The 24872-nt window shown below is 43.8% G+C and overlaps 1 protein-coding gene across 2 annotated transcripts in view; it reads right to left on the bottom strand.

Annotated features, from left to right (window-relative positions):
* Positions 1 to 24872, bottom strand: part of CFAP46 (cilia and flagella associated protein 46) — an 831934-nt gene that overhangs the window by 609679 nt on the left and 197383 nt on the right. For both annotated transcript variants that reach the window (XM_029609979.1, XM_029609980.1), the window contains exons 16-18: positions 23418 to 23545; positions 11506 to 11633; positions 2276 to 2409 (exon numbers count right to left, since the gene is read on the bottom strand). In XM_029609979.1, the coding sequence (XP_029465839.1) occupies positions 2276 to 2409; positions 11506 to 11633; positions 23418 to 23545 (390 nt within the window). The remainder of the gene's footprint in view (positions 1 to 2275; positions 2410 to 11505; positions 11634 to 23417; positions 23546 to 24872) is intronic.

The raw sequence follows: 24872 nt of genomic DNA, 5'->3' as shown, positions 1-24872 counted from the left end.
CTTGAAAACCCAGACCACCAGGAAGAGGTCCTGGAGGGGGTCCTTTGAAGGGGAGGTACTGTTGTGTCCGTCGGTCTCAGGTGGCTGCGACCGCTCTGCCTCACCTCTCTTCTACCCTTTTCCTCCTCCATGGGAAGGATGGCTGCCTCCGCTGCTGTTTGCCAAAACCATCGGCATCTCCGAGCCAGCATGGGCGTCCCCGTTCGCCATGCTTCTTCCTGAGGCCTGTATGTATGCACTGTTTTTCTGTGATACTTCTTTCTGCTGTATACTAGTTTTAGACAAAGCAGAGGACTCTGACTACGAGCTGGAATGCAGCCAGCCAACACCCCAGACCCATTTGCTAATTGGTCTAATATATTCTCAAATCAGATGTATTGCACTTATCTAGAAACAACACTCTGAATATGCTCTGATTGGTCAGTATGAAGGATATATAATGTTATATACATTGCTGTAAAAATTGGGTGACTGGGTGATTATACCATTGTATAGACCTGTTACTCCCTGGAACAAACTATTTCCTCGTGCTTTGTTCTGGTCCCTGTCCCTGTCTCTGTCCCCTTTGTCCCTGTCTTTCTCTAATTAAAGTTTCATATTACATACTGCTGCAGTGGCTTCTTTAGAATTAACAGCCTCCTAGGGCACGCGCGCGCGAACGCTGCCTACGTTTTTGTATACGTCATGGCGGGAACCTCGGGGCGGCCCCACCGCATGACGTCAGTTCCTCTGGGTATTTAAACCTCTGCTCCACTCCAATTCAATGAGTTAACAAGGACTTCGGTTTTGCTACTCTGAACGCTTCTAAGCTGCTCGCTTGGATTCCTCACTATCATCCGGGGTATCTCACTCTAACGGAAGCTCTGGGTACCCGCTCCTCGGGGGCCTCTTGCTTCTACTCACCCTCTGGGGTTAACCTACCTAACCCTTAAGGACACCCGCTCCTCGGGGGTCCTATATGCTTTCTTTCAGGAACCCTCGGTGCTCCTAGGTACTTGCTCTTTGAGGGCCTATTCTGCTCAGGGTATCCTGCACCTTGGACCGCGTGTCCCTTTCTTCATTCAATTACTGAAGGAAGTTATCAGCACTGCTACTCTGTGAGTATAGCTACGCTCCAGCTCTCCTCATTCCACCCTTCAGATTCATGGCCTATCCCGCACTGCGGAACACTACCGGACCTTTGCTACATCTGGGTGAGACCAACATCTACAGAGACTGTTCGAGCTTACTGTGATATCGCAGGATTACAGTACTGTCCGCTCCTTGGGCAAGATTCAACTCATCAACAGCAGTATAATAAAGCTTTTTTTCCTCAGTGTCTGCTTACTAGAGTCTAGCCAATCGTTGTGGTTCCCCACGGGTCCCCTCCCCATGGGAGGAGTCATCACCACTTCGACCACGAGTCCACAACATGCCACAAACCTAACAACATGAAAATGCCGTTGCGGCCTACCATGTAGTGAACCAGCACAGCTTTGGAGCACGGCCTAGCCGCAAGGGCTGCTCAACCTGCCAGGCTGCCCCCGTTCCCAGAACTCTACCGGAGGCGGAAATGACCGTCGAATTGTGTGTCGAACACGGAGACCGGGGGGAGGGGGGTCAAATCCCTACTCAACACCCCTTCTCTGTGTCCTCTCTTTTTTTTTTTTTACAATACTCTTTACTTGAGCTCAGCCCATCCCAGCTGAGTATAAGGTAGGTCTCCTGCTGCGGGGGGAGAGGGCACAGACCTTCACCGCTGTACTTGGCTTCCTGCACCTGCTTGCCTTTCAGCTGTATTTTTTTTTACAGCTAAGTCCATGCCAGTTGAGAAACCAACTACCAGACCAAGGTACTCATCTGAGGGACCACAGAAATCACCTCAGGAATTCTCAACTGAGGGAGGGACCATATTGTATCACCACAGGAGAGCGGAGCGAATTAATTTTCCTCTTCTTTTCTCCTTCAAAACTTTAAAGCAATGCCCAATAGGGAGGTACATGCCCACCATCTGCTGGAGACAGAGAATATTGGCAGGCTGATGTCACTGGAGGGGTATATATACTGTGATGGCAGCTTTGCTCCATCTCCATCTGCTGGTAGAGGTGCATAACTCACTGCTTTTGGATTCACCTGCCTGTACATTAAGAAAGTCACCATTGCATGACAACTGCCTCTACAACATCCCCAGCCCAACAACCAGATAAGAAGCTGGGTCCTGGAATCAAACCCAGGTGGTAATGATAGAGGCATGGGCCACTGGGCCAAGCCCATTCCCATTTTTACAAAAGATCACCTGTAAGTTATCCACTCAGGATTCTGTTCAGTATATTTTGGAACATATCCTACAGAATGTCTGCTTTGATCTCTGGGAAGGATGGCATGTTCATTCAATTGAGCTCCCTCTGATCGTAGTAAATGAATAGTTGCCTGGAAGTATATAGAAAAGAACAAAAGATGTGTTAATCTTTTATTTTATTACTGCATGTTGAGTATCATTTTCACAGGCTGAAACTCTGTTGTAACATGGAGCATCAACATCTCTATCATTAGTAACCACATTTTAGGCTAGTTAATCGGGCTTTTCATAGTCAAGTTGCTAAAATATTTGTTAAAATTTTAAAATACTGAGGTAGACATTCAGCAGACCAGTGAGAGGGAAAGTTACCCAGCACTTATGTAGATAAATTTGCTGCTGAATATATCTGGGACAGGTAAAATTACCCCAATAACTTTGGGACAGGCATCTGATGCGAGCAGACTAGGCTAACTTTCGCTGGAGAATACTAATATTCATCACTGTCCAGTTAAAGTGTGGGTAAGTGTTTGCCCAGAAAAAATGGACATGTGTTTTGTATGGGGAATATTTTCAACCCCCAGATTTGTCCAGCTAACTCCCAAAGTTAGCAGTACAAATCTTTTGAACCTGGACCTCATTGCAGAAACAAGAACTACCTTTTTTGTGACTCTTGGCTATGAAAGAAGAAACATCACAATATTCAGGTTTTTCTTTGCACATTATTTTATTAAAGTAGTTTGATTGCCATGTTGCCGACCTGAATGAACAGAAATAGAGGCTAACAAATTTAAAAAGTTTACATAATATGAAACCGTTTAAGGTGTTGATTTTCAAAAGGATTTACATTTAAAACTCAGTTTATCTGCATAAATCTTCTGAAAATTAGGGGACAGTGCATGTAAAAGACAGTAGGTGTGTAATTTGATTACATGCATTTGCAAGAGGCATTCTGCGGCAAAGCTGGGGCAGGAAAAGTATTTACACATATACTTCCAATTTTCTAAAGTAAGCATCTAAATCTATATGCACAAGTTTTATCTACTTGGTAGAATGAGCAAGGCACAGCGAGATGGCATTGCCAAAAAATACAAATGAATGATAAAATAAGTTACAATGTCATCCCTTACTCTGCCCTACTGAAGTATTAACTCCAGAAAGCTAGTCAAGTAATATAGTAAATTAATTCAATATTCTTTTCTTGCTGGTTAACCTGTAATTCTGTGTACATTGTTTTATTAAAACTTTATTTAAAGCTAGAGTCTTTCGTTTATGGATCTACTGCATCATGTCTTGGTATTATGCTCAGATCACTTTCCCTTTATGTCCTAATATATTTTATTTCTTATCATTTTTAGATCTGTTTTCAACATCTTTTTCCATTTTGGTTCTTCATGCTATGTCTTATGCTAGTTATTTTGTACACTGTTTTGGGAGATCTTTGATTGAGGAAGCAGTATGGGAATTTTAAATAAGTACAACATCAAAGTGATAACTGTAGTGGGTTCCAATAAAGATCAGTATACTATTACCCTGACTTACTCAGATTCATGAAGGTGGGAGTGGCAAAGTTTATAAGAGTTTTAAAAATTATTTAACAGGAGCCATCCGAATAGCTCAGTGGCCATGCTATGCACTGCTGTGCAGGAGTAACAGGTTTGATTCTTGAGGCTCAAGATGTAGCAAAAACATTAGTCACACATCTAAGGAGGGGACTCCAGCCATCATGAATCTTAATGGCTGGCTTAAGAGGGAATTTAGTTCTCAACCAGAAAACTGGAAGCCAAAGCCCCCCCGGGAGGAGCCCGTAGGGGCCCGGCCGCTGGGACTTAGGCGGGTTGTGGATCAGGACGGGTAACTGGAACCAGACTAGGACAGTAGTGATACTGTAACTAGGTTTGGGTTCTGGAACCAGGCAGGAAATGTAGCAGGACTCGGGTAGTGGAACCAGGCAGGAGCTGTAGCAAGACTCGGGTACTGGAACCAGGCAGGAACTGTAGCAAGACTCGGGTACTGGAACCAGGCAGGAACCAAGCAGGTACTGTAGCAGGCAGGCAGGCAGGAACCAAGCAGGTACTGTAGCAGGCAGGCAGGAACCAAGCAGGTACTGTAGCAGGCAGGCAGGCAGGAACCAAGCAGGTACTGTAGCAGGCAGGCAGGAACCAAGCAGGTACTGTAGCAGGCAGGCAGGAACCAAGCACGTACTGTAGCAAGCAGGCAGGAACCAAGCAGGTACTGTAGCAGGAACGAAGTGATGTAGCAAAGCGGGTCACTCCGGGGCGCAAGGCAACAGGAAACCAGAATGCTAACCCGTTGCAAGGCAAAGGCTGGATGGCCGCAGCCGGCTTATCAAGACCGCGGTGTCTGACGTCAGGAATTGGGCGGAGTCGGCACTGGCGGGAAACGGGGTACAAAGGCGCCCAAGTGGCATGCGCGTGTGCCTAGGAGCAGGGCGTCCACCGGCACCTTCACGGTGGCGCTGCCCCAGTGGGGATGCCGCCAAACAGGCCACAAGCCAGGACTCCGGAGGCGGGAGCAGGTCCGGGAATCAAGAGGTAAGGGCCTGGCCGCGGTGCTCGCGGCCAAGACCGCAACAAATGAGATATTTAAAGAATGTTGTTTATTCCTATGTCAAAATCAGACAGATTTTAATGCCTGAAAATAAAATATAAGCTAGGAGGCACACCAAGAGTTAACATTTTATTTAATTTTTTGCACATTAAGTAGAGGAAGATCACAGAATAATTAGCCAGACAATTGTGATTCAGCCAGCTACTAACAATCAAATTACATCCAATAAAACATTTAGTTCCACTAATTTAGTGTCACTTTAACTGTAATATATTTTCCTGTGATTACTTTGACATTATGGGGTCTGTCTACTAAAGCATGCTATAGCTAATGTTACCTGGCTGCTTAAGCAGGCTGATAAATGTTTATGAACTAAGCACTTGACTCACCCCTGCTGCTTTGAAGCTCTGGAGGGAAAATATCATAGCAAATTAGGATTTTATGAACAGCAACTGTTGTAATAGTCTGATCTGGTGATATGTCAGGTGGACAAATAAATATGTGCCATGGCTCTAAAAAACAAGGTTATGATGCACAGGCACCCTCATCATTATTTCTGAGTGGCCTAGTGGTTAGAGCAGTGGACTAACAAGCTCCAGGGAAGCCAAAGTTCAAATTACACATCTCTCACTAATATTCCTTGTGATCTTGTACAAGTCCCTAAACTCATAGAGGATTACTTTCAGACTTATTTATGTTACTGCACTTGTAAGTAGACCCATGGAGACTTATCCTAGTATTTTGTACATTGTGCAGCAGAGAACCTGTGCATATGCATGAATGAAAGGTGAATCAGCAGAGTGAGAGAGGTGAGAAGTGTATATATGAAAAAATGAACGTGAGATGGTCTAGTAACAGTTCCTGATAGCTTCTTGAGAAGAATTATGATAGTTCCCCTTAATATTCACCATGCAAAAATGAATATTCATATTCTGGTATCATTTCAATAACTGCAACACAAACTCCCTCCACTCTATGAAGTAACACAAAACCCTGAAAACAAAAACCCAGTCAACACATATGCAGCAAACCCATTGCATCAAACCAGCACTAACACCTAGAACTCAAACAGTTATACCCAGCCTACGAAAAAGTGGCAATGCAAAAATTGCTGTGTGCCTTAGAACACCAGTACACCTACTATTAGGAGATGCAGATTGAAAAACAGAACTAGCTGGACTGTTACAGATCTCTACACAGAAATTACATGCTAACAGAATACTTCACTTTTGTCACATAGCAGAACACAGATAGACCCTCAAGTACAGAATAAGTAACTACAGATTAGAAATAGAAATATGCAGACAAAAATTGAGCTGGAAACTGTAAGAAGCCAGAATCTGTATGCAGGGAAACACTGGACAAACAGAAACAGAAATGCATTTCCTCCTGTACTTTGCAAATTACAAAGGATATCATGGATGCATATTTCCCAAAGCTGACAGTGCAAATCAAAGACTGCCCACAAAAGAATAAGCAGGAATGGAGAAGCAGCAGTTATAGCAGGAAAATATGTTGTATCCTGCCACCATGACAGAAATGTAATCTGACTAGCAACAATATCAACCAGCACCAAACCTAAGACTTTGTCCTTGTTATTATACTTTCAGTAACCTGTAATTTTATTTTATTATTACTACTATTTTATAATTTTTTCCCTTGTCAATGATAATCACATTGAGTTTGATATTCAATGCCACTTAGATGGATAAGTACAGACTTATCTGGCTAAATGGCAGTGGCTAAATATCTAGCTATACTCAGCAGCCACAACTTAGCTGGATAACTACTTATTCTGTTAAGTATAACAGAATAAGTTATACTTATTCTGTTAAGTCATTAGACTCCTCAAAACTCCCAAGCAACTGGATGTCCGAGAAGGACAAACTGGGAAACCATATAGTGCTGAAAGCACCACCTCTCTCCCTTTTGCCTGTGAGGTAGCTAACTCACAAAGGGATCCAGGTGGGAAAAGAGTTGGGTTCTACAAAGAGAAAACCATAGAAAAGACTGAGATACAAAACTCCAATGCTAAGCAGACGTACCTAAGGTAGGGGAGTGATGCGAATGTTAACAAGAAACATACTCCGCATCACGAAAAACATTTCAAGCAGGGTTTTGGATAAGTAAACCCTGACAATGATAGAGAAGACAAAGAGTTTCCTTCAGTGTTACAAGACAACCAAAATACCTGAGAGCTTTCCAGAAAGAAACTATGGTCCACTGGTATCTGAAGGCCAGAATTCATCGGCAGAAGTATGCCCCATGTTTGGCTGATAGGCACAATGGGCAGAAGAACCCAAGCAACACTTGGAAGAATAATCAGCAACAACAGCGAGTCTGTGACAGACACTATGTGCCAAAGTACCCGACATAGCTGACCATGCAGGACAGCATCATGAGTTTCAGGGAATGAAAGGCAATCCCTGGGATCGCTAGCCCAAACCCCCGAGCAGGGAGATAATTTAAACTTCAAGATCACCCACACTGTACCCTATCAGGGGCAGGGCTATCCATCCTGTCTACAGGATAGTTCAGGTGAGCAGGAAGGCACTTAAGACAATCCAGTGAAATGAGAAAAGCTAAAGGCAATACTGGTCAAAACTTGGCAAAAATATAGGGAAAATTGGTCTATCTTTCCCTGCAGGTATACACTAAGATATACCAAGAATGCCCTAGCTTTTCTTCCCCCTCCTCTCGATATTCCAACTGGAAGTCGGAAGGTGCAAAGAACACAAGGAGGCAAGACCGCTGGTCTGCAGGGGTAAAAACAAGTTGCTAGGATGTATATCTCAACTCCAAGCGAATAACTCATTGCCAGTTCCAGTCGGGACTTAACCACTGAGATAGAGCCCTCAGCCTACTTGGATCAGCTGAAACTAAATGTGTTCTACACAGATAAATACAGCTGTGATATTTTTACCTCAGAAAGTCCTTTTCCATGTAAAGAGGACTTTCAGTGAAAGTAATTTATAAATGTATAATTTGTGATTGTGTGAGGGGAGGACATGACTAGTAAGGAGGGAGGTTGTAAAGCTGTAAAATTCACATAGGGTGCCAAGTGTTATATTTGGGACCGTTAGGAGAGCGATCCCATTTGAGGGGGTTTCGTGTGCCCTTGGGCCTCGGGACGAATCCAAGACAGCACCCAGGGTTGGTGAGGTGTGACCCAACATGGGCGAAGACAAAGTCTGACCCTCTGCCGGACCTGCATGCTTCTGGAAGCCAACAACATTATGTTGGTTACTGAACAGTCCTCCGACCGTTCCCAGCTCTTTCGGACCTGCCGCTAGGTACCAGCAAGAAGCAGCAAGCTGGACTGAGGATGAGGGCAGATGGAGGCCTAGTGATACAGAAGACTCGAGACGAGACTCTGGATGAGCACCAGGAACTTGAAAGGCTCTAGACGAGACGAGGAACTTGGAAGAGTCTTGGTCGAGACGAGAAGCTTGGACGGTTCGGACACTGGCACTGTCTCTCAGGGTGCCCTACACTGCCCACCAACACAGGCGGACCCAATGGGATGGTCGCGGACCACCCTGTCCTATTGTGCGCCCTACACAACCTGAAGAGGCTGGTCACGGACCACGCGGAAAGCGGGACAAGCGCAGGAAGGGAATCCAGCTGAGACGAAACTCCAATGACGAAGCAAGGTGTCATCCGGAGAACCACAGGAGCTGGAGGGTCAAGAGGACTCGGAAACACAGGAAGAGGATCTAGCTGAGACGAGACTCCAATGACGAAGCAAGGTGTCATCTGGAGAACAACAGGAGCTGGAGGGTCAGGAGGACTCAGAAACACAGGAAGTGGAACATCAGGAAACCTGGAACATCAGGAAGTGGAACATCAGGAAGCCTGGACTAGAAACCTCGAAACATGAAGACATGGAACATCAGGAAGCCACAGGAAGAAATGAAGACTCAGGAAGCACGACGAGATATGGAGCTCCAACAAAGAACAAAGACCTGACGGAGCACTGGAAGACAAGACTTCCAGGAGCAAGTGACTCCAATGCAAGGCCAAGCTGAAGTGCAGGCGAAGCCCTTATATAGGGCTGAGACAGGAAACCAGAAGAGCTGACTTCCAGTGGGGTCAGGAGGACCCCACCTACACTGCCCCTTTAAGAAGGGGAAGAAGACATGGGCTTGACCCTTAGGAAGGGGGCAGGACCTTAGAGAGCGGCCATGCTGCCGCAGAGACACAGGGAGGAGCAGGGAAAGCCTGATGGCGGCGACCCTGCCACAAGGACTCCTTCAGGGGTGGCCCAGGCTGCAGAAGAGGCCCCAGCAGTGGCGGCTCCATGCTGCTGAAGACAAGGATGAAGACTCGCGGCTCCCTGCCGCGAGTAACAAGGAGGCGGGCTCCAGCTGCCGCGGAACGCAGCTTGATGTCGGCGGCTCCGGCCGTATGGATGGTCGCGAGCGCAGCTTCAGGCCATGCGGGCAAGGCCCCAAGAGGCGGCTCCATGCCACGGAGAATGGCGGCGGCTCCGTGCCGCATTGGAGAAGGCAGCACGAGAGATAAGAGGCCTGCTTGCGAGGAACTCCGCGGGCAGGATCATAACACCAAGTACCCATATGCTGGCCCTAGAGAGACTGGAAGGTATGAATGGTTAGAAGATAAGCGAGGGGAAACAGAGAGAAGGAGGATTTGGGAGTGAAGGTGTTTCACGAGAATAAAAAAGAATGCAGCTGTTGAGGGGGAAGAGAAGTAGGCCAGATAGCTGGAGATGGTATAAGGAGCAACTCAAAGAGGGGGCAATTGAGGGGAGGGTGGTGAGATGTAGGATTGGCACAGAGATCTGGAGGGAGAGAAGGAGAGATGAAATCTAGATGAATGGATAGAGAGGAAGAGATAATGATAATGAAGAAAAAGAAGAAGAAAACAGAAAAATTAATATTGGCCAGAGATGTAAGGGAAGAAGTGAAGAAAACGGGAGGAGAGAGATGAAACAGAAAATGAACAGGAGACCATGTAAGAGTAGGAAGACCAACAAGAGTAAAGCGGTATAAAGAGATTAGGACCAAAGAAATCAGAAAAATAAGATGTCCAAACAGCAAATGTAGAAAAAATATTCTATATTTAGTTTAATGAATGGAATATGTCAACTTTGGGAATGTGCAGCTCTCGGTATCTTTTATTTTGCACAATAAAGGAGGAAATGTATTTCTGTTTCTCTTCCTCTGATTTTGCATGGCATGCAGAATCTGGCTTTTTGGGGTTTCCAGGTTAGTTTTTGAATGAAGGTTCATGGTGCCAGGATCCCCGTACTGGTTCTGATTGAGCTGGAAGCCCAAAGGAGCAAGAGGAAACTGCTGGGTCAAAATAAAAATGAAAACGAAAGCCACTATATTTAACAGTCTCCCACCTCGTGGTGCAGTAAGTTGTGTTCAGGGTGAGGGCACACTTTTATACTTGGCCATAGGTGGCAAATGGTCTGGCTACGCTCTGCCAAGCCCCTTCTTCATAGTCACTGCTGAGGATGGAACGAGGGATTCACCTCTCACGGACATCCTACTGTAAATATTCTTTACACCATTCTCTTTTATGGTCTTATGTATATGCTCTTTCATATGGTACTGCTTTGATATAGTTAGTTATTTGTTAGGATAGGATATTCTATGCTTTGCTGTTTCATTGCCTATAATTTTTGGGGAAGTGTTTACTGTGTGTAATATTACTGCTAGCTCTTGTACAAAGCTCACATATATTCTTTGCCAATTTCTCAGTGTTTAGGCCTTATTTCTACTGAGTAATGTAGGGCAAACATCCCATCCCATGGTTACACTACACCCTGTTATATATCTTGCTCATTTTAGCATAGTGAAGAGGGAGAATAAGCCTCATGCACAATATAGTGACACCGATAATGTAGTAAGGAGAGTGCTAGAAAGCCTTAAATACAACCAAAAAAGAATTTATTTGGCATTGTAAAGATATGTGACGCCTATCAGCAGCATTTATTTACTCTTAGAGATGAATATATTTATGCTAGAAGTTGTTTTAAATCCTAAACTGGGATGAACTAATCTCTCAAATCAAAAAATCAGATTAGCTGACTGCTTAAGCAGACAAATTTGGGGCTCCTGGTTTTTCAATATAGGTTTGTATAGGTTTGGAAAGATAATTGATTATTGTTAATACATTCTTTGAGAAGTACTAGGCCAATTCAAATATGCAATATAAAGAAGTCCATATGCCAATTATTTAGCAAGTGTTAATGACTGATTTTGACTGTAGTTAGGGACCTTCATTTTCAATTTTTAATTTATTTTTCCTGGAATTTATCAGGTTTTATTACAATGAGAACAAAAGCAGAAGAAATCAGTGGAAACCATGACTTGTCATTTTTCCAAGCAAATATCATTTTTGTTCTTGTTGTAATGAACACTCATAAATTCCAGGGGACAAAATAAAAACTGAAAATGAAATAGATAGTCTTTTCATTTGACCAAATATATATTTCAATAAAACTGGTAACAACTGTATAATTAAAATGAACAGACGGCTAAGAATTAAGGAAGAGTTTAAAAAGAACTAAGAGATTTCTAATATGCAATTGACTAAGGAAAAACATAGAAATATGCAGAGAGAAAACACTTGTACAGAGAGTAAAGCAGAATGAAAAACATTTTAGAGGGATCATATTCTTTACCAACCTCAGCATTAATAAAACGTATTTCTGAAAAAATCCTTAATAAATCTCTTTCAAAACTGAAAGAATGGAGTTCTACATAACTAGCTCGATAATCAACTGACTCGCTTTTACGTCTTCTTTTCTTGGGTGCTAAAAGAAAGAAATACTTCATCAGTTTATAAGAAATAATTTTTATTTTTTTCACAATTTTCATAAAACCATTCAGTGCCACCAAAACTTAAATGATTAATGTTCAAAAATTTCTAGTCTTTCCTTTTTGTCTTTCCCCCTATTTTTCTCTGCCATCGTTTTTATGCATTACCATTCTTCTAATTGCATGTCCAGACAGTTCAAAAAAATCCTCATTGGCTCAAGAACTGAAGGGGTGCCTCATCCAAGGTATACCCTCAGCAATACTTGTTAGTAGCAGAGCCCTCTACTGTACTGGCAACCATTTTCTCTCCCTCCTTAGGCCTGAGCGCACCACTTCCACAGCATACCTAGACCCAATAAGCACTGAGAGACAGTGCTTATTGGGTCTAGTATTGCAGCAGATTTCCTGCTGCAATACTATTGACTCAGAGTGCTCAGGTAAGACAGATGTTGGGGAGATATCACACTAAAAATTAGAGATGTGCATTCGTTTTTCATGAATTAGACAATTTCAACGAAATTGCTTCTGGTATAAACCACAGACACTTATCTTAGTTCATCAACAAGATGATGAGTCGTGTAGAAATGCTCTGCCCAACACGATTCGTGTTTCGGGAGTTTTACTTCCATTAACAAGATGATGAGTCATGTAGAAATGCACTGCCCAACACAATTCGTGTTTCGGGAGTTTTCCTTCATTTACCATATCGTTTTCAGTTTTCTAATTGATGTGTTAAATACAAGGGAACCAGGCATCTAAACAGCAGATGAAATTAAGGAAAAATCCTAATTCTAGATATACAGTATAATGCAGAGTTCATATTAGGAGTTGCTACCACTACTATTTATCATTTCTATAATGATATTCAGCCTAAGCAGCACTGTACAAAAACATAGGACAGTGCTCACTAGAGCTTATAATGTAATCAAAACATATAGGCAAAAGAGACTTTGGGAATTTCATTTATTAAGAAAATGGTTAAAATCAATAATATTTTAAGTGGATTAACCAAAGGTTAAAATTCAAAAGCAGCCTCCAAAAAGTAGGGTTTTATTCTTGATTTGAAAAAGGCAAGAAAGCAAAAATGACATACAAACTCAGGGAGTTATTCCAAGCATATGGTGCTGCTAGGTGGAAAGTAAGTAGTCAGGAGTGAGTGGTAGAGAAGAAGAACATAGAAAGGATTGACTTGCCTGATGAGTGGCGTTGATGAGGAGAGGTATAGGGAGAGATAAGAGGAGCTGCAGTGTGAAGACTCTTGTAGTAATAGTAGAAGGAGCTTGAATTATATGCAAAAAATAGATCGGGAGCCAATGTAGGGACTTGAGAAGGGTTATACAGATGTAGTGATTTTGGCAAAAGATAGGTTGTGCATTGTGGACAATGAGGCAGGAAGGGGGGAATATTTTTGTTTCATTTTTTGTTTCATTTTTGGGAGTTTTTTCCCCCATGAATTTTGTTTCATGCAATGTTTATTTCATTTCTCTAGTTAAATAAAAAATAAACACTGTCCCCCCTCCCCCCCAAAAAAAGAAAAAAAGAAATGTGGTTTCCCGGAGTCTCCTGTGCCCCCCAACCATCCCTCCCACCCAGAAAAATGCCAGGGCCAGGATTCTCCCTGGCGCCCATTTACGTAATCTGTGAGGGATCTGCAGATGAGGCCTAGGCCTAAGCCAGGGTCTTGGGTGGGGCCTATTTAGAGGTCACAGAGATCTACCGCAGCCTAAGTCTATGCAAGGCCGAGGCTTTCATGTGTGCTTAAGCATTAGGGCCAGCTGGTAGGTTTCCATGACCTCAGCCTAGGCCCTATGCAATACAAGGCTTGGACATCTGAACCCAAAGTCTGAGTCTTGCCCCGACACAGCGGCCCAGCCCGAATGCCAGGCCCTGGTGCCAGGGCCTTGCCCAGACACAGGCCTGACGTCTGGGCCTTGGCCAAGGGTCAGGCACAGGACTGTGCTCGACCTTAGTCTTCTTTCTTCATTGACAAAATAATGTGAGCAATTGGGAGGTGTCAGAGTTAATTAACTGTGGCACCTCCCAAGTGAATGGCATCATGTTGTCAATGAAGAAAGAAGAACAAAGAACGAAGAAAAAAGACAGAAGACTGGGCCTGACCCTGAGCCAAGACCCAAGCATTGTGACCAACCTCTGGGACAGGCCCCAATGTCGGACCTGGATAGAGGCCCTGGCATCGGGAACCAGCCTCTAGGCCGAGCCACAGCATCTGGCCTGGGCCCTGGTCTAAGCCAAGGCCCAGGCATCGGGACTCGACCTCCGGGCAGTGCCTCGGTGTTGTGCCTGGATCCAGCATCAGCATTTGGCCTCTGGTTTTGGCCCTAATGTCCAAGTTGAGGCCCCAGTGTTGGGAACTGGCCTCTGGGCGGGGCCACAGCGTAGGGCCTGGGCCCTGGCCTAAGCTGAGACCCAGGTATTGGGACCCAGCCTCCAGGTCAGGCCCCAGCATTGGGCCTGGGTCTAGACCTTGTTTCGGGACCTGGCCTCCTGGTTGGGCCTTGGCATCGAGCCTGGGTCCAGGCCGAGGCCCAGGTATCAGGACGTGACCAGGATGAGGGGTTGGATTTGATAGGTTTGTGGGGTGGGGTATCATCCAGAAATTTCCCAGGCCTAGGCCTGGGCCTTTGCTCGGGTCTTAGCCTAGGCTCCAGCTCATGCTAGGGCCTAGGCCGAGACCCCAGCATCTAGCTCAAGCATAGTCCACGGCCCATTCATGTGGTCGCAGCTTATGCCTAGGCGAGGTCCAAGCTTTGGGCCTAGGCCAAGGTGCGGGAATAGCACTCGGGTGTAGGCCAGGACCCCTGCTTTGGGTCTCGGCCTACTTCATAGGCAAAGCCACGACTTTGGGCCTAGGCTCAATCAGCGACTTATTTTTTTAAATAGGTTTTCAAAATGAAACAAGATTCTGATGAAATTTTGTTGGAATTTAACTAATTCTGTTTTGAAAATGATCTTAAATGAAATAGGAAATTTCATCTCATTTCCAATTTCATTGCTCCTAAATGCCCGTCCCTAGTGAACAATATGTTAAAGTCCTCAGCTAAGTTTGAAGTTGCAGTCAAAAAAAGCAAACAGAATTTTAAGCATTAGTTAAAAAGGAATGGAGAATAAAATGGAGAATATCATAATGGCTCTATAATGATCCATGATGCGACCACACCTTGAGTACTGTATGCAGTTCTGGTCTCTCCACCTCAAAAAAGATACAGCAGAACTAGAAAAGATATAGAGAAAGGCAACAAACACAATGTAAGGGAAGGCACGCCTCAATTATGAAAAAAGGCTCTACAGGCTAGGGCTCTTCAGCTTGGAGAAGAGTGAGAGGGGATATGATAGAAGTTTATAAAATCACAAGTGAAGTGGAATAGATAAATAGGGAAGAGTTATTTACCTTGATTTAGAAGACACTATGGAACCAACAGGTAGCAGATTTAAAACAAATTGGAGAATGTACATTTTCATTCAACACTCAATCAAGTTGTGTAATTTGTTGCCAGAGGATATCTCATGACATCTAATACATAGGGTCATTCTTTATTCTGCGATGGGCCATTATGCGTGCTTAGGATCTTATCGCATGCGATAAAGCCCTACCGCAAGTGATAACAGCCTCATCGTGGTGATGGCATGCTAATTAGGGGAAGGGGAGGAGTGTGAGCGGGATTTGGGCGGGGTTATGGTTATAAATATAGCAGAATGATGAATCTAGGGGATAGCTGGGTTTAAAAGGGATTTAGTCAATTTTTTGAAAGAAAAATCCATAAATTATTAGCTAGGTAGACTTAAGACTATTTATTTCTTAGAGTGAGCAATGAGGAATGGGTCTATTCTTTGAGATCTGCCATTCTAAGCGGCTGCAACAAAATCCACATTGCTAAAATGGTCTGAATCGCCAGAAGAAAAGCCTTTCGAAGAAATAATTTCTTAGGGTCAGGGAGCGTTTCCAGTGATTCACTGAAAAGCCCTAAAAGACATACTTGAGGCAATTTTGTTAAAGGAAGTCTTAGTGTTGTTCCCAAACCCAACCCAAGTTTGTCTCAAAACTGAGAAATCCATACACATTCCCATAAACTGTAAAAGAAAGTCCCTTGTTCAACCAGATTTTTTAAACACTTATCTCTGTCACTCATTTTAACCATATAAGACCATGCCCTAGATAAGTACATACAATGAAGAACTTTGTAACCCACTTCATGTAAAACAACATTTTCTATTGTAGCAAATCAATTTTGTAAGATTATCAAAACTTCTGATTTCCCGAGAGTAAAGCCTGCATGTTTTCCCTATTTATCTACTATATCAAGATTGAGAATAGCCTTATCATTGCCAATACTTCGGATAGCCTTATTTAAAGAGGAACAAGAATTAGGTTTCCCCATTGGAACCTTAAAGATATCTTGAATAGTGTGTAAGCATGAAATTCTGCATTGTTCTGACAAAGCTTATGAATGTAATGCCTTGCCTGAAAGTATGCATAGAAATCTTTGGAAGTTAAATGATAACTTTCACATAGTTCCTGAAAACTTTTATCTACACTAGAATTTGCTTCAAAAAATTGATGGCCCTCCACAAGACCTTTCTTGAACCAAATATGAAATTTTATCTCCACCCAGTGTGAAATGTGTATTACCCTGTAAAGTCAACAAAGAACATAAGAACATGCCATACTGGGTCAGACCAAGGGTCCATCAAGCCCAGCATCCTGTTTCCAACAGTGGCCAATCCAGGCCATAAGAACCTGGCAAGTACCCAAAAACTAAGTCTATTCCATGTTACCGTTGCTAGTAATAGCGGTGGTTATTATCTAAGTCAACTTAATTAATAGCAGTTAATGGACTTCTCATCCAAGAACTTATCCAATCCTTTTTTAAACACAGCTATACTAACTGCACTAACCACATCTTCTGGCAACAAATTCCAGATTTTAATTGTGCACTGAGTGAAAAAGAACTTTCTCCGATTCGTTTTAAATGTGCCACATGCTAACTTCATGGAGTGCCCCCTAGTCTTTCTATTATCCGAAAGAGTAAAAAAACGATTCACATTTACCCGTTCTAGACCTCTCATGATTTAAAACACCTCTATCATATCTCCCCTCAGCCGTCTCTTCTCCAAGCTGAAAAGTCCTAATCTCTTTAGTCTTTCCTCATAGGGGAGCTGTTCCATTCCCTTTATCATTTTGGTAGCCCTTCTTTGTACCTTCTCCATCGCAATTATATCTTTTTTGAGATGCGGCGACCAGAATTAAACACAATATTCAAGGTGCGGTCTCACCATGGAGCGATACAGAGGCATTATGACATTCTCCGTTTTATTCACCATTCCCTTTCTAATAATTCCCAACATTGTTTGCTTTTTTGACTGCCGCAGCACACTGAACCGATGATTTCAATGTGTTATCCACTATGACGCCTAGATCTCTTTCTTGGGTAGTAGCACCTAATATGGAACCTAACATTGTGTAACTATAGCATGGGTTATTTTTCCCTATATGCATCACCTTACACTTGTCCACATTAAATTTCATCTGCCATTTTGATGTCCAATTTTCCAGTCTCACAAGGTCTTCCTGCAATTTATCACAATCTGCTTGTGATTTAACTACTCTGAACAATTTTGTATCATCTGCAAATTTGATTATCTCACTCGTCGTATTTCTTTCCAGATCATTTATAAATATATTGAAAAGTAAGGGTCCCAATACAGGAGTACTAAAACCCACCATACGTAAACTTTTCTGACATAAAAAAAGCCCATACCCGTCGTCCTGACCTAATTAGTAGGCTTTGTCTGACTTTAAGTGGAATTTCTGATTCCTTGATTTGAATGAGATTTCCTGGCCACAATGGAAATAACCATTCTTGTAAGAACAGATAAGGGGAGAAAAAACTGGAGCCCACCAACCAATCTTTAACATGACATAAAAGACACGCTAAATTATAGTCCCTCCAGTTAGGACACAGCAAACCCCCTTGAGACATATCCAGCATTAGAGAACTAAGAGGAAGTCTGGCTTTGTGACCTGCCCACAGGAACCATCTCAGGGATATATTAATAAGCATAATCTCCGATTTCCGCAACCAGATTGGTAGTTGCTGCAATATGTAGAGCCACTTAGGCAATTCCATCATCTTAATTAAGAAGATTCACCCCATCAATGACAGAGGTAACGCAAACCAGTTCTTAAGTTTGTGGTCTATTGAATTCAATAAGGGAATATAATTTATCCAAATCTTTATTAAACTTAATCCCCAAATACTACATCTCTGCATGTATCCATTTCAAAGGAAATGCACCCTTCCAGTTATTCTTTAAACCCACATAAATTTCCATTTCTTCAGATTTGTCCACATTCATTTTAAGCCCTGAAAACGAACCAAATAGAGTCTGATGTCTTAAAACTCTTTCCAGAGACTCCTGCGGAGAAGTCAGGAACATCAAGATATCATCCGCAAAGGCAGCAACTTTAAACTCCCAAGAACCCAATTTGAATCCTTTTAGAAAGAGATCGGCTTTTATTTTACATAAACGAGGGTTAATGTAAAGTATATATAGCAATGGCAAAAGTGGACACCCCATATTTCACCAAGGTCTGTTTAGCTATCAGAGTTAATTTTTTTAATTGCCCTCTGTATGCTCTTTAGCCCATTATCTCCACGCGGCGACCGAGGACCTGCGCGGCCGGCGCCGGAGCCCCACCGGGGGAAGGTCAGGTCAGTGTGCGGCCTCCCCACCCGGGGGACCCCGACGCCGACCGCGATCGCCGAGGCCGTTTCCGGCGAAGGAAACCTTAAAAAAATAAAAAAACACGCCTAGGCCCGCCCTAAAAAAGGAGGGCAGCCAACCAGAGACAGCCCGGCAGGACTTTAAAACCTACCCGGCTAGGCGTCATCTCTCTCTCTCTCTTCTCTCCTCTCCACGCGGCGACCGAGGACCTGCGCGGCCGGCGCCGGAGCCCCACCGGGGGAAGGTCAGGTCAGTGTGCGGCCTCCCCACCCGGGGGACCCCGACGCCGACCGCGATCGCCGAGGGCCGTTTCCGGCGAAGGAAACCTTAAAAAATAAAAAAAACACGCCTAGGCCCGCCCTAAAAAAGGAGGGCAGCCAACCAGAGACAGCCCGGCAGGACTTTAAAAACCTACCCGGCTAGGCGTCATCTCTCTCTCTCTTCTCTCCTCTCCACGCGGCGACCGAGGACCTGCGCGGCCGGCGCCGGAGCCCCACCGGGGGAAGGTCAGGTCAGTGTGCGGCCTCCCCACCCGGGGGACCCCGACGCCGACCGCGATCGCCGAGGCCGTTTCCGGCGAAGGAAACCTTAAAAAAATAAAAAAACACGCCTAGGCCCGCCCTAAAAAAGGAGGGCAGCCAACCAGAGACAGCCCGGCAGGACTTTAAAACCTACCCGGCTAGGCGTCATCTCTCTCTCTCTTCTCTCCTCTCCACGCGGCGACCGAGGACCTGCGCGGCCGGCGCCGGAGCCCCACCGGGGGAAGGTCAGGTCAGTGTGCGGCCTCCCCACCCGGGGGACCCCGACGCCGACCGCGATCGCCGAGGCCGTTTCCGGCGAAGGAAACCTTAAAAAAATAAAAAAACACGCCTAGGCCCGCCCTAAAAAAGGAGGGCAGCCAACCAGAGACAGCCCGGCAGGACTTTAAAACCTACCCGGCTAGGCGTCATCTCTCTCTCTCTCTTCTCTCCTCTCCACGCGGCGACCGAGGACCTGCGCGGCCGGCGCCGGAGCCCCACCGGGGGAAGGTCAGGTCAGTGTGCGGCCTCCCCACCCGGGGGACCCCGACGCCGACCGCGATCGCCGAGGCCGTTTCCGGCGAAGGAAACCTTAAAAAAAATAAAAAAACACGCCTAGGCCCGCCCTAAAAAAGGAGGGCAGCCAACCAGAGACAGCCCGGCAGGACTTTAAAACCTAACCGGCTAGGCGCCGCGCGCCGAGCGTCGCGCGCCGAAGGAGCACGACAAAGGGGCCTGCCCCTTTGTCTCGCCCCTTCGTAGAGCCCCGAGGAGGCTCGAGCCATACCTGCGGAACAACCTAAACCCCTAACATAGGCAACAGCCAGCAAAGTTGTGGAACAGACCGTTTCAGCAGTATGGAATAAAAGTCTACCTCTCCAGCAACTCTCCAGCCACCTCTGAGACCCCATGCAAAGGGCATCATCCCCTACCCTCCCGAAGCGCACAACGCTCAGCCCTCCCATCCAGACAGATGCAAACAGCCCGCTCAAACATCCAGCTCTTCAGCAGACAGACTCATGCTTCACTCTCAATTTGCCCTAAGTTCTTATAACAGTCCTCCCACAGTCAGACTAGCCTTCCACCACGACCCACATTCCTCCTAGAGAAGTCAACATGCAAATCTTCCCAATCCCTATCATATACCACCGCCACCTCCATCACACAAAAGCCTTTCAACAACCATCAAGACACACTACCAGATCTCTCATTCCAATCATGACGTCTCCGCTCACGCAGATGCTAGGTCTCACCATGTTCTCCCTTACCCTTCTCAACGCACAATCTCTGACAAAGAAAACACACGTCCTCAATGACTTCCTCTCAGATTCAAAGCCAGATATGTGTGCCATCACAGAAACCTGGCTAAAAAGCTCAGACACAGCCCTAATAAACCAGTTACCGATTCACCTCTACGACATCATCTCGATCCCCAGACAAAAGAAACGAGGAGGTGGTATTCTTCTAGCTACCAAAAAGGAATTCAAACTTAATTCACTTCCAATCAAAACCATCACACCTACAAAACTCGAATTAGGTCTTTTCAAATCTAAACTCCTACAAATTCTTCTAATATATGCTCCGCCAGGACTACTGGACTCAGATATCTCCCCCCTAATAGAAACAATAGCCAAATACATCAACATGGACTCGCCAGCCATAATAATGGGGGACTTCAACCTCCATGTAGACGCCTCTCCCCTCACCCCTAACTGTGAAGCACTCCTTACCACCCTGGGTGCTATGGGCTTTAAACAAATCATAGAAAAACCTACCCATAAAGCAGGACACACTCTGGACCTCATCTTCATCAATTCTAATATATCTTATAAAAATGATCCTATCTGTACCACAATTCCCTGGTCAGACCATTCAATAATTACAACCACACTCATGACTCAAGAAAGCCCTAAACCTCCTCAACCACCTTCCACCATCCAATTTAGGAAAACCTGCACTTCTGACACACTCAGTGATCATCTCACCAAAGAACTCCCCAATCTGGACACCACTAGCCCAGATGCAGCCTTCCTCTCTTGGCACAATATCACTGAGGCAATAGCAAATAAATTATGTCCTAAAACGGTGAAAATAATCAACTCAATACAGAAGAAGAAACAACCCTGGTTCTCCCCAGAACTCAAGCAGATGAAACAAAATCTCAGACACAAAGAATACGAATGGCGCAAGATCCCCAACTCCACTAATTTATCTGATTACAAACGCACCCTCCACAACTACAGGATCACCATCTTAAAGACAAAAAGAGACTTCTATGCCCACAGAATACACGACCTTCAATTTGATGCCAGGACCCTATTCTCTTACGTCTCCCAACTCACAAAATCACCTACACCCACCATTCCAGACGACCAAGCACAAACCAAAGCAGACGAATTAGCACTCTACTTTCAGAAAAAAACTGCAGACACATTAGCACGCCTACCGAACAATGCAACTCCAACCTCCATAATTTTCAATTCCAGGACTTATAATGGGGCCATCCTTGATTCCTTTGAACCTACAACACCACTGGAAATCGAATCTATACTTAAGAAACTAAAACCATCAAACCACCCAACAGATCACATTCCAACTAAACTACTGCTTCTCATCCCGAATACTATTTCCAGAGCATTGGCCAACATTATAAATTGCTCACTTGCCCAAGGAATCTACCCGGACAGGCTGAAAACCGCATCCCTCAAACCTCTCCTGAAGAAACCTAACCTTGACACAAGTGAACCCTCCAACTTCCGCCCCATATCTAACCTCCCTTTTTTAGCAAAAATCATGGAGAAAGTTGTTAATACACAACTTTCTGTATACCTGGAAGAGCACAATATCTTTCACCCATCCCAATATGGCTTTCGTAAAGCAGCTAGTACAGAAACCCTACTTATCTCCCTAGCCGATCACATCCTCATGGGCCTAGACAAAGGTCAATCTTTTATCCTAGTCCTTCTGGACATTTCATCCGCATTTGACACAGTGAACCACGCCATCCTACTAAATCACCTAGCAGAAATCGGATTAACAGGATCTGCCCACAGCTGGTTTAACTCCTTTCTAAGTAACAGAAGCTTCAAAGTAAAAATCAATAACAACGAATCCCCAGATGTCAAATCAACATTAGGAGTACCACAAGGCTCTTCCTTGTCACCCACACTATTCAATATATACCTCCTGCCCCTCTGTCAACTGCTTACGGACCTAAAATTAAAATTCTATCTCTATGCAGATGACGTACAGATTCTGATTCCCATTACAGAATCTCTCCCTAAATCTCTCGCCTTTTGGGAAATCTGCCTCAAATCTATAAACAGTCTGCTCACCAACTTGAATCTAGTTCTGAATGCAAATAAGACTGAACTCCTAATCATCTCCTCGGACCACTCGGCCTTAATCAATCCACCAGCAGGCAACACCCAGATCACGCAAGTAAGGGACCTTGGAGTAATCATTGATAACCGTCTGAATCTTAAGAAAGCCATCAACAACACTACCAAGGACTGCTTTTATAAATTACAAGTCATGAAAAGGCTCAAACCCCTCCTCCACTTCCAAGATTTCAGGACAGTGCTCCAAGTCACACTCTTTTCCAAAACAGATTACTGTAACTCTCTTCTCCTCGGGCTCCCTACTTCATCCATCAAACCATTACAGATGCTCCAAAATGCTGCGGCAAGAATCCTGACTAATACCAACAGAGGAACACACATCACTCCCATACTACAGAACCTGCACTGGCTGCCAATCAAATATAGAATATTACACAAGGCTCTCACTATAATCCACAAAGTCATTCACAACCAACAACAACTAGACCTCCAGATTCCCCTTAAATTATACTCATCAGACAGACCGATTCGAGAAGCATATAAAGGCACCCTGCAACCCCCTACAACGAAATCTACTCGCCTATCATCTACCAAAGAACGAACCTTCTCTACAGCTGGCCCAACCATCTGGAACAAGATGCCCACAGAACTCAGATTAGAACCATGCCCGTTTACCTTCCGCAAAAAACTTAAGACATGGCTCTTCATCCAGGCCTTCACTTAACCTACAGTTCCAGCAATTCCTCACTAATTCAGACACTGACTCCTACCTAAACTCTCTGACAAGTGTAGCCTATACACTTATGCCTCTTCTCATCATATTATTGTATTATCTAATTTGTTCAGTTATGCCTTCTATCGCTCCGGCTATCCTAGCCCTCCAGGTTAATACCCCTTGTTATATGTAACTTTCATTTCTTGTTATATGGTTGACTTTGTTATTCCTCTCATGTTATCTGTAAACCGATCTGATATGAATTTTCTTTCATGAAGGTCGGTATATAAAAATGTTAAATAAATAAAATAAATAAATAAATTATTAATCTAAGGAGCTTAATATGTAAAATTTATTTAGACAATATATCTCTTTAAATAAAGAAGCACTTTTACATTGTGAAGGATTGCCCTGAGAACTTATGAATAACAGCTGTACTTATGTTTATTTAAGAAAATTTACAGTTGGCTGAGGCGGGTGTCTTCCAACGACCATCATCATACAAGAGGCAAAACCTGCATGCTGCTCGGCACACATCCCAAACCTCTTGTTTTCGTGCAACTTTTGCAATAGCTGCCCAAAGATATACTCTGTAAAGACAAAAAACAAAACTCATTCAGCCCAGTATAAAAGTGTCAGATTGAATGTTTCAGGAGTATAAAATTGTATATGTGAACCACTACCTTAAATATGACCAAAGAGTATGCACATCAGGGGTAGGCAACTCTGGTCCCCAAGTGCTACAAGCTGGTCAGTTTTTCAGGCTATCCACAATGAAAATGCATGAGAGCATTTGCATGGAATGGAGGCAGTGCATGCAAATGCATCTCATGAATATTCAATATAGATATCTTGAAATCCCGACTAGCTTGTGGCATTTGAGGACTAGAGTAATCTACCGTTAATATACATCATAGTAGAAATTAATATTTTAATTTTCCTTCTAAGTTTAGATCTGTTTTGCAGTGATGCCCACAAGAGCTTTCTAACAAAGTGATATGATAATATTGAACTGATGGGACCTTGTGACCCATTGCAAAGGTGGTTGAAAAAAAGAGAGGAATAGCACATAATGAGGGGAATAGCACATAATGCTACGAGGCCAATATTCAAAAAAAGCTGAGCTCCTTAATTTAAGACCAAAGATAGGAGCCCTAGTTAGGAAAAATTTAAGGACCTAAGATTTTAGCTGAAATTTCCCCTAAATGTAAGGGTTTAAAAGTAAAGGAACTAAATTTATTTGCCTAGATTTAAGCTTCTAAATTAGGTAACGTGCTGAAAATCATTCAATGGTAGACACCTAACTCTACTCCTGTAGCCTTCCACTTTTTAGGCTCCAAAATTTAGGGGCCTAATATAACTAGAATCCAAAATGTGGGGACAGCCCTAGCAAAATTTCAAAAGGGTATATTTACCTAACTGCATTATTCACAAAAGGATACATTATTTATTTGTTTGCTTGCTTGTTTATTAATCACCTACCAACAATCCTAGGCAATTTACAAAAAAAATCCATAATTCAAAAATAGCAGTAAATACACAAACTAATAAAAAATAAATTAATAAAAACAATAAAAACACAAAGAAACTTAGCAAATGTCAATACTTCATTCAGAACAACAATCTTTGGTTTATAGATTATAAGCTTCTGCAAACAAAAAAGGCTTTTAGCATCTTTCTAAATGCTGTCTGACTCATCTAAGCATACAAGTGTGAAAGAAGGGATGTTTACATTTAGTTGAAATCCAGAATGAAGGGATCTAGCTGGGCAGTATAGCTTAAGGGCAGCAGTTATACTTTGAGGAGCTATACCTTACAAACCCTTATATACTATCATAAGTGTCCTGAGTTTTACCTGCCACTCCACAGGGAGCCAATGGTCTTTTATCAAATAAGGAGTGATATGGCTATGTATCT

Source organism: Rhinatrema bivittatum, chromosome 7, assembly GCF_901001135.1.
Source record: "Rhinatrema bivittatum chromosome 7, aRhiBiv1.1, whole genome shotgun sequence".
NCBI lineage: Eukaryota > Metazoa > Chordata > Amphibia > Gymnophiona > Rhinatrematidae > Rhinatrema > Rhinatrema bivittatum.
This window is presented reverse-complemented; position numbering and strand designations above follow the sequence as displayed.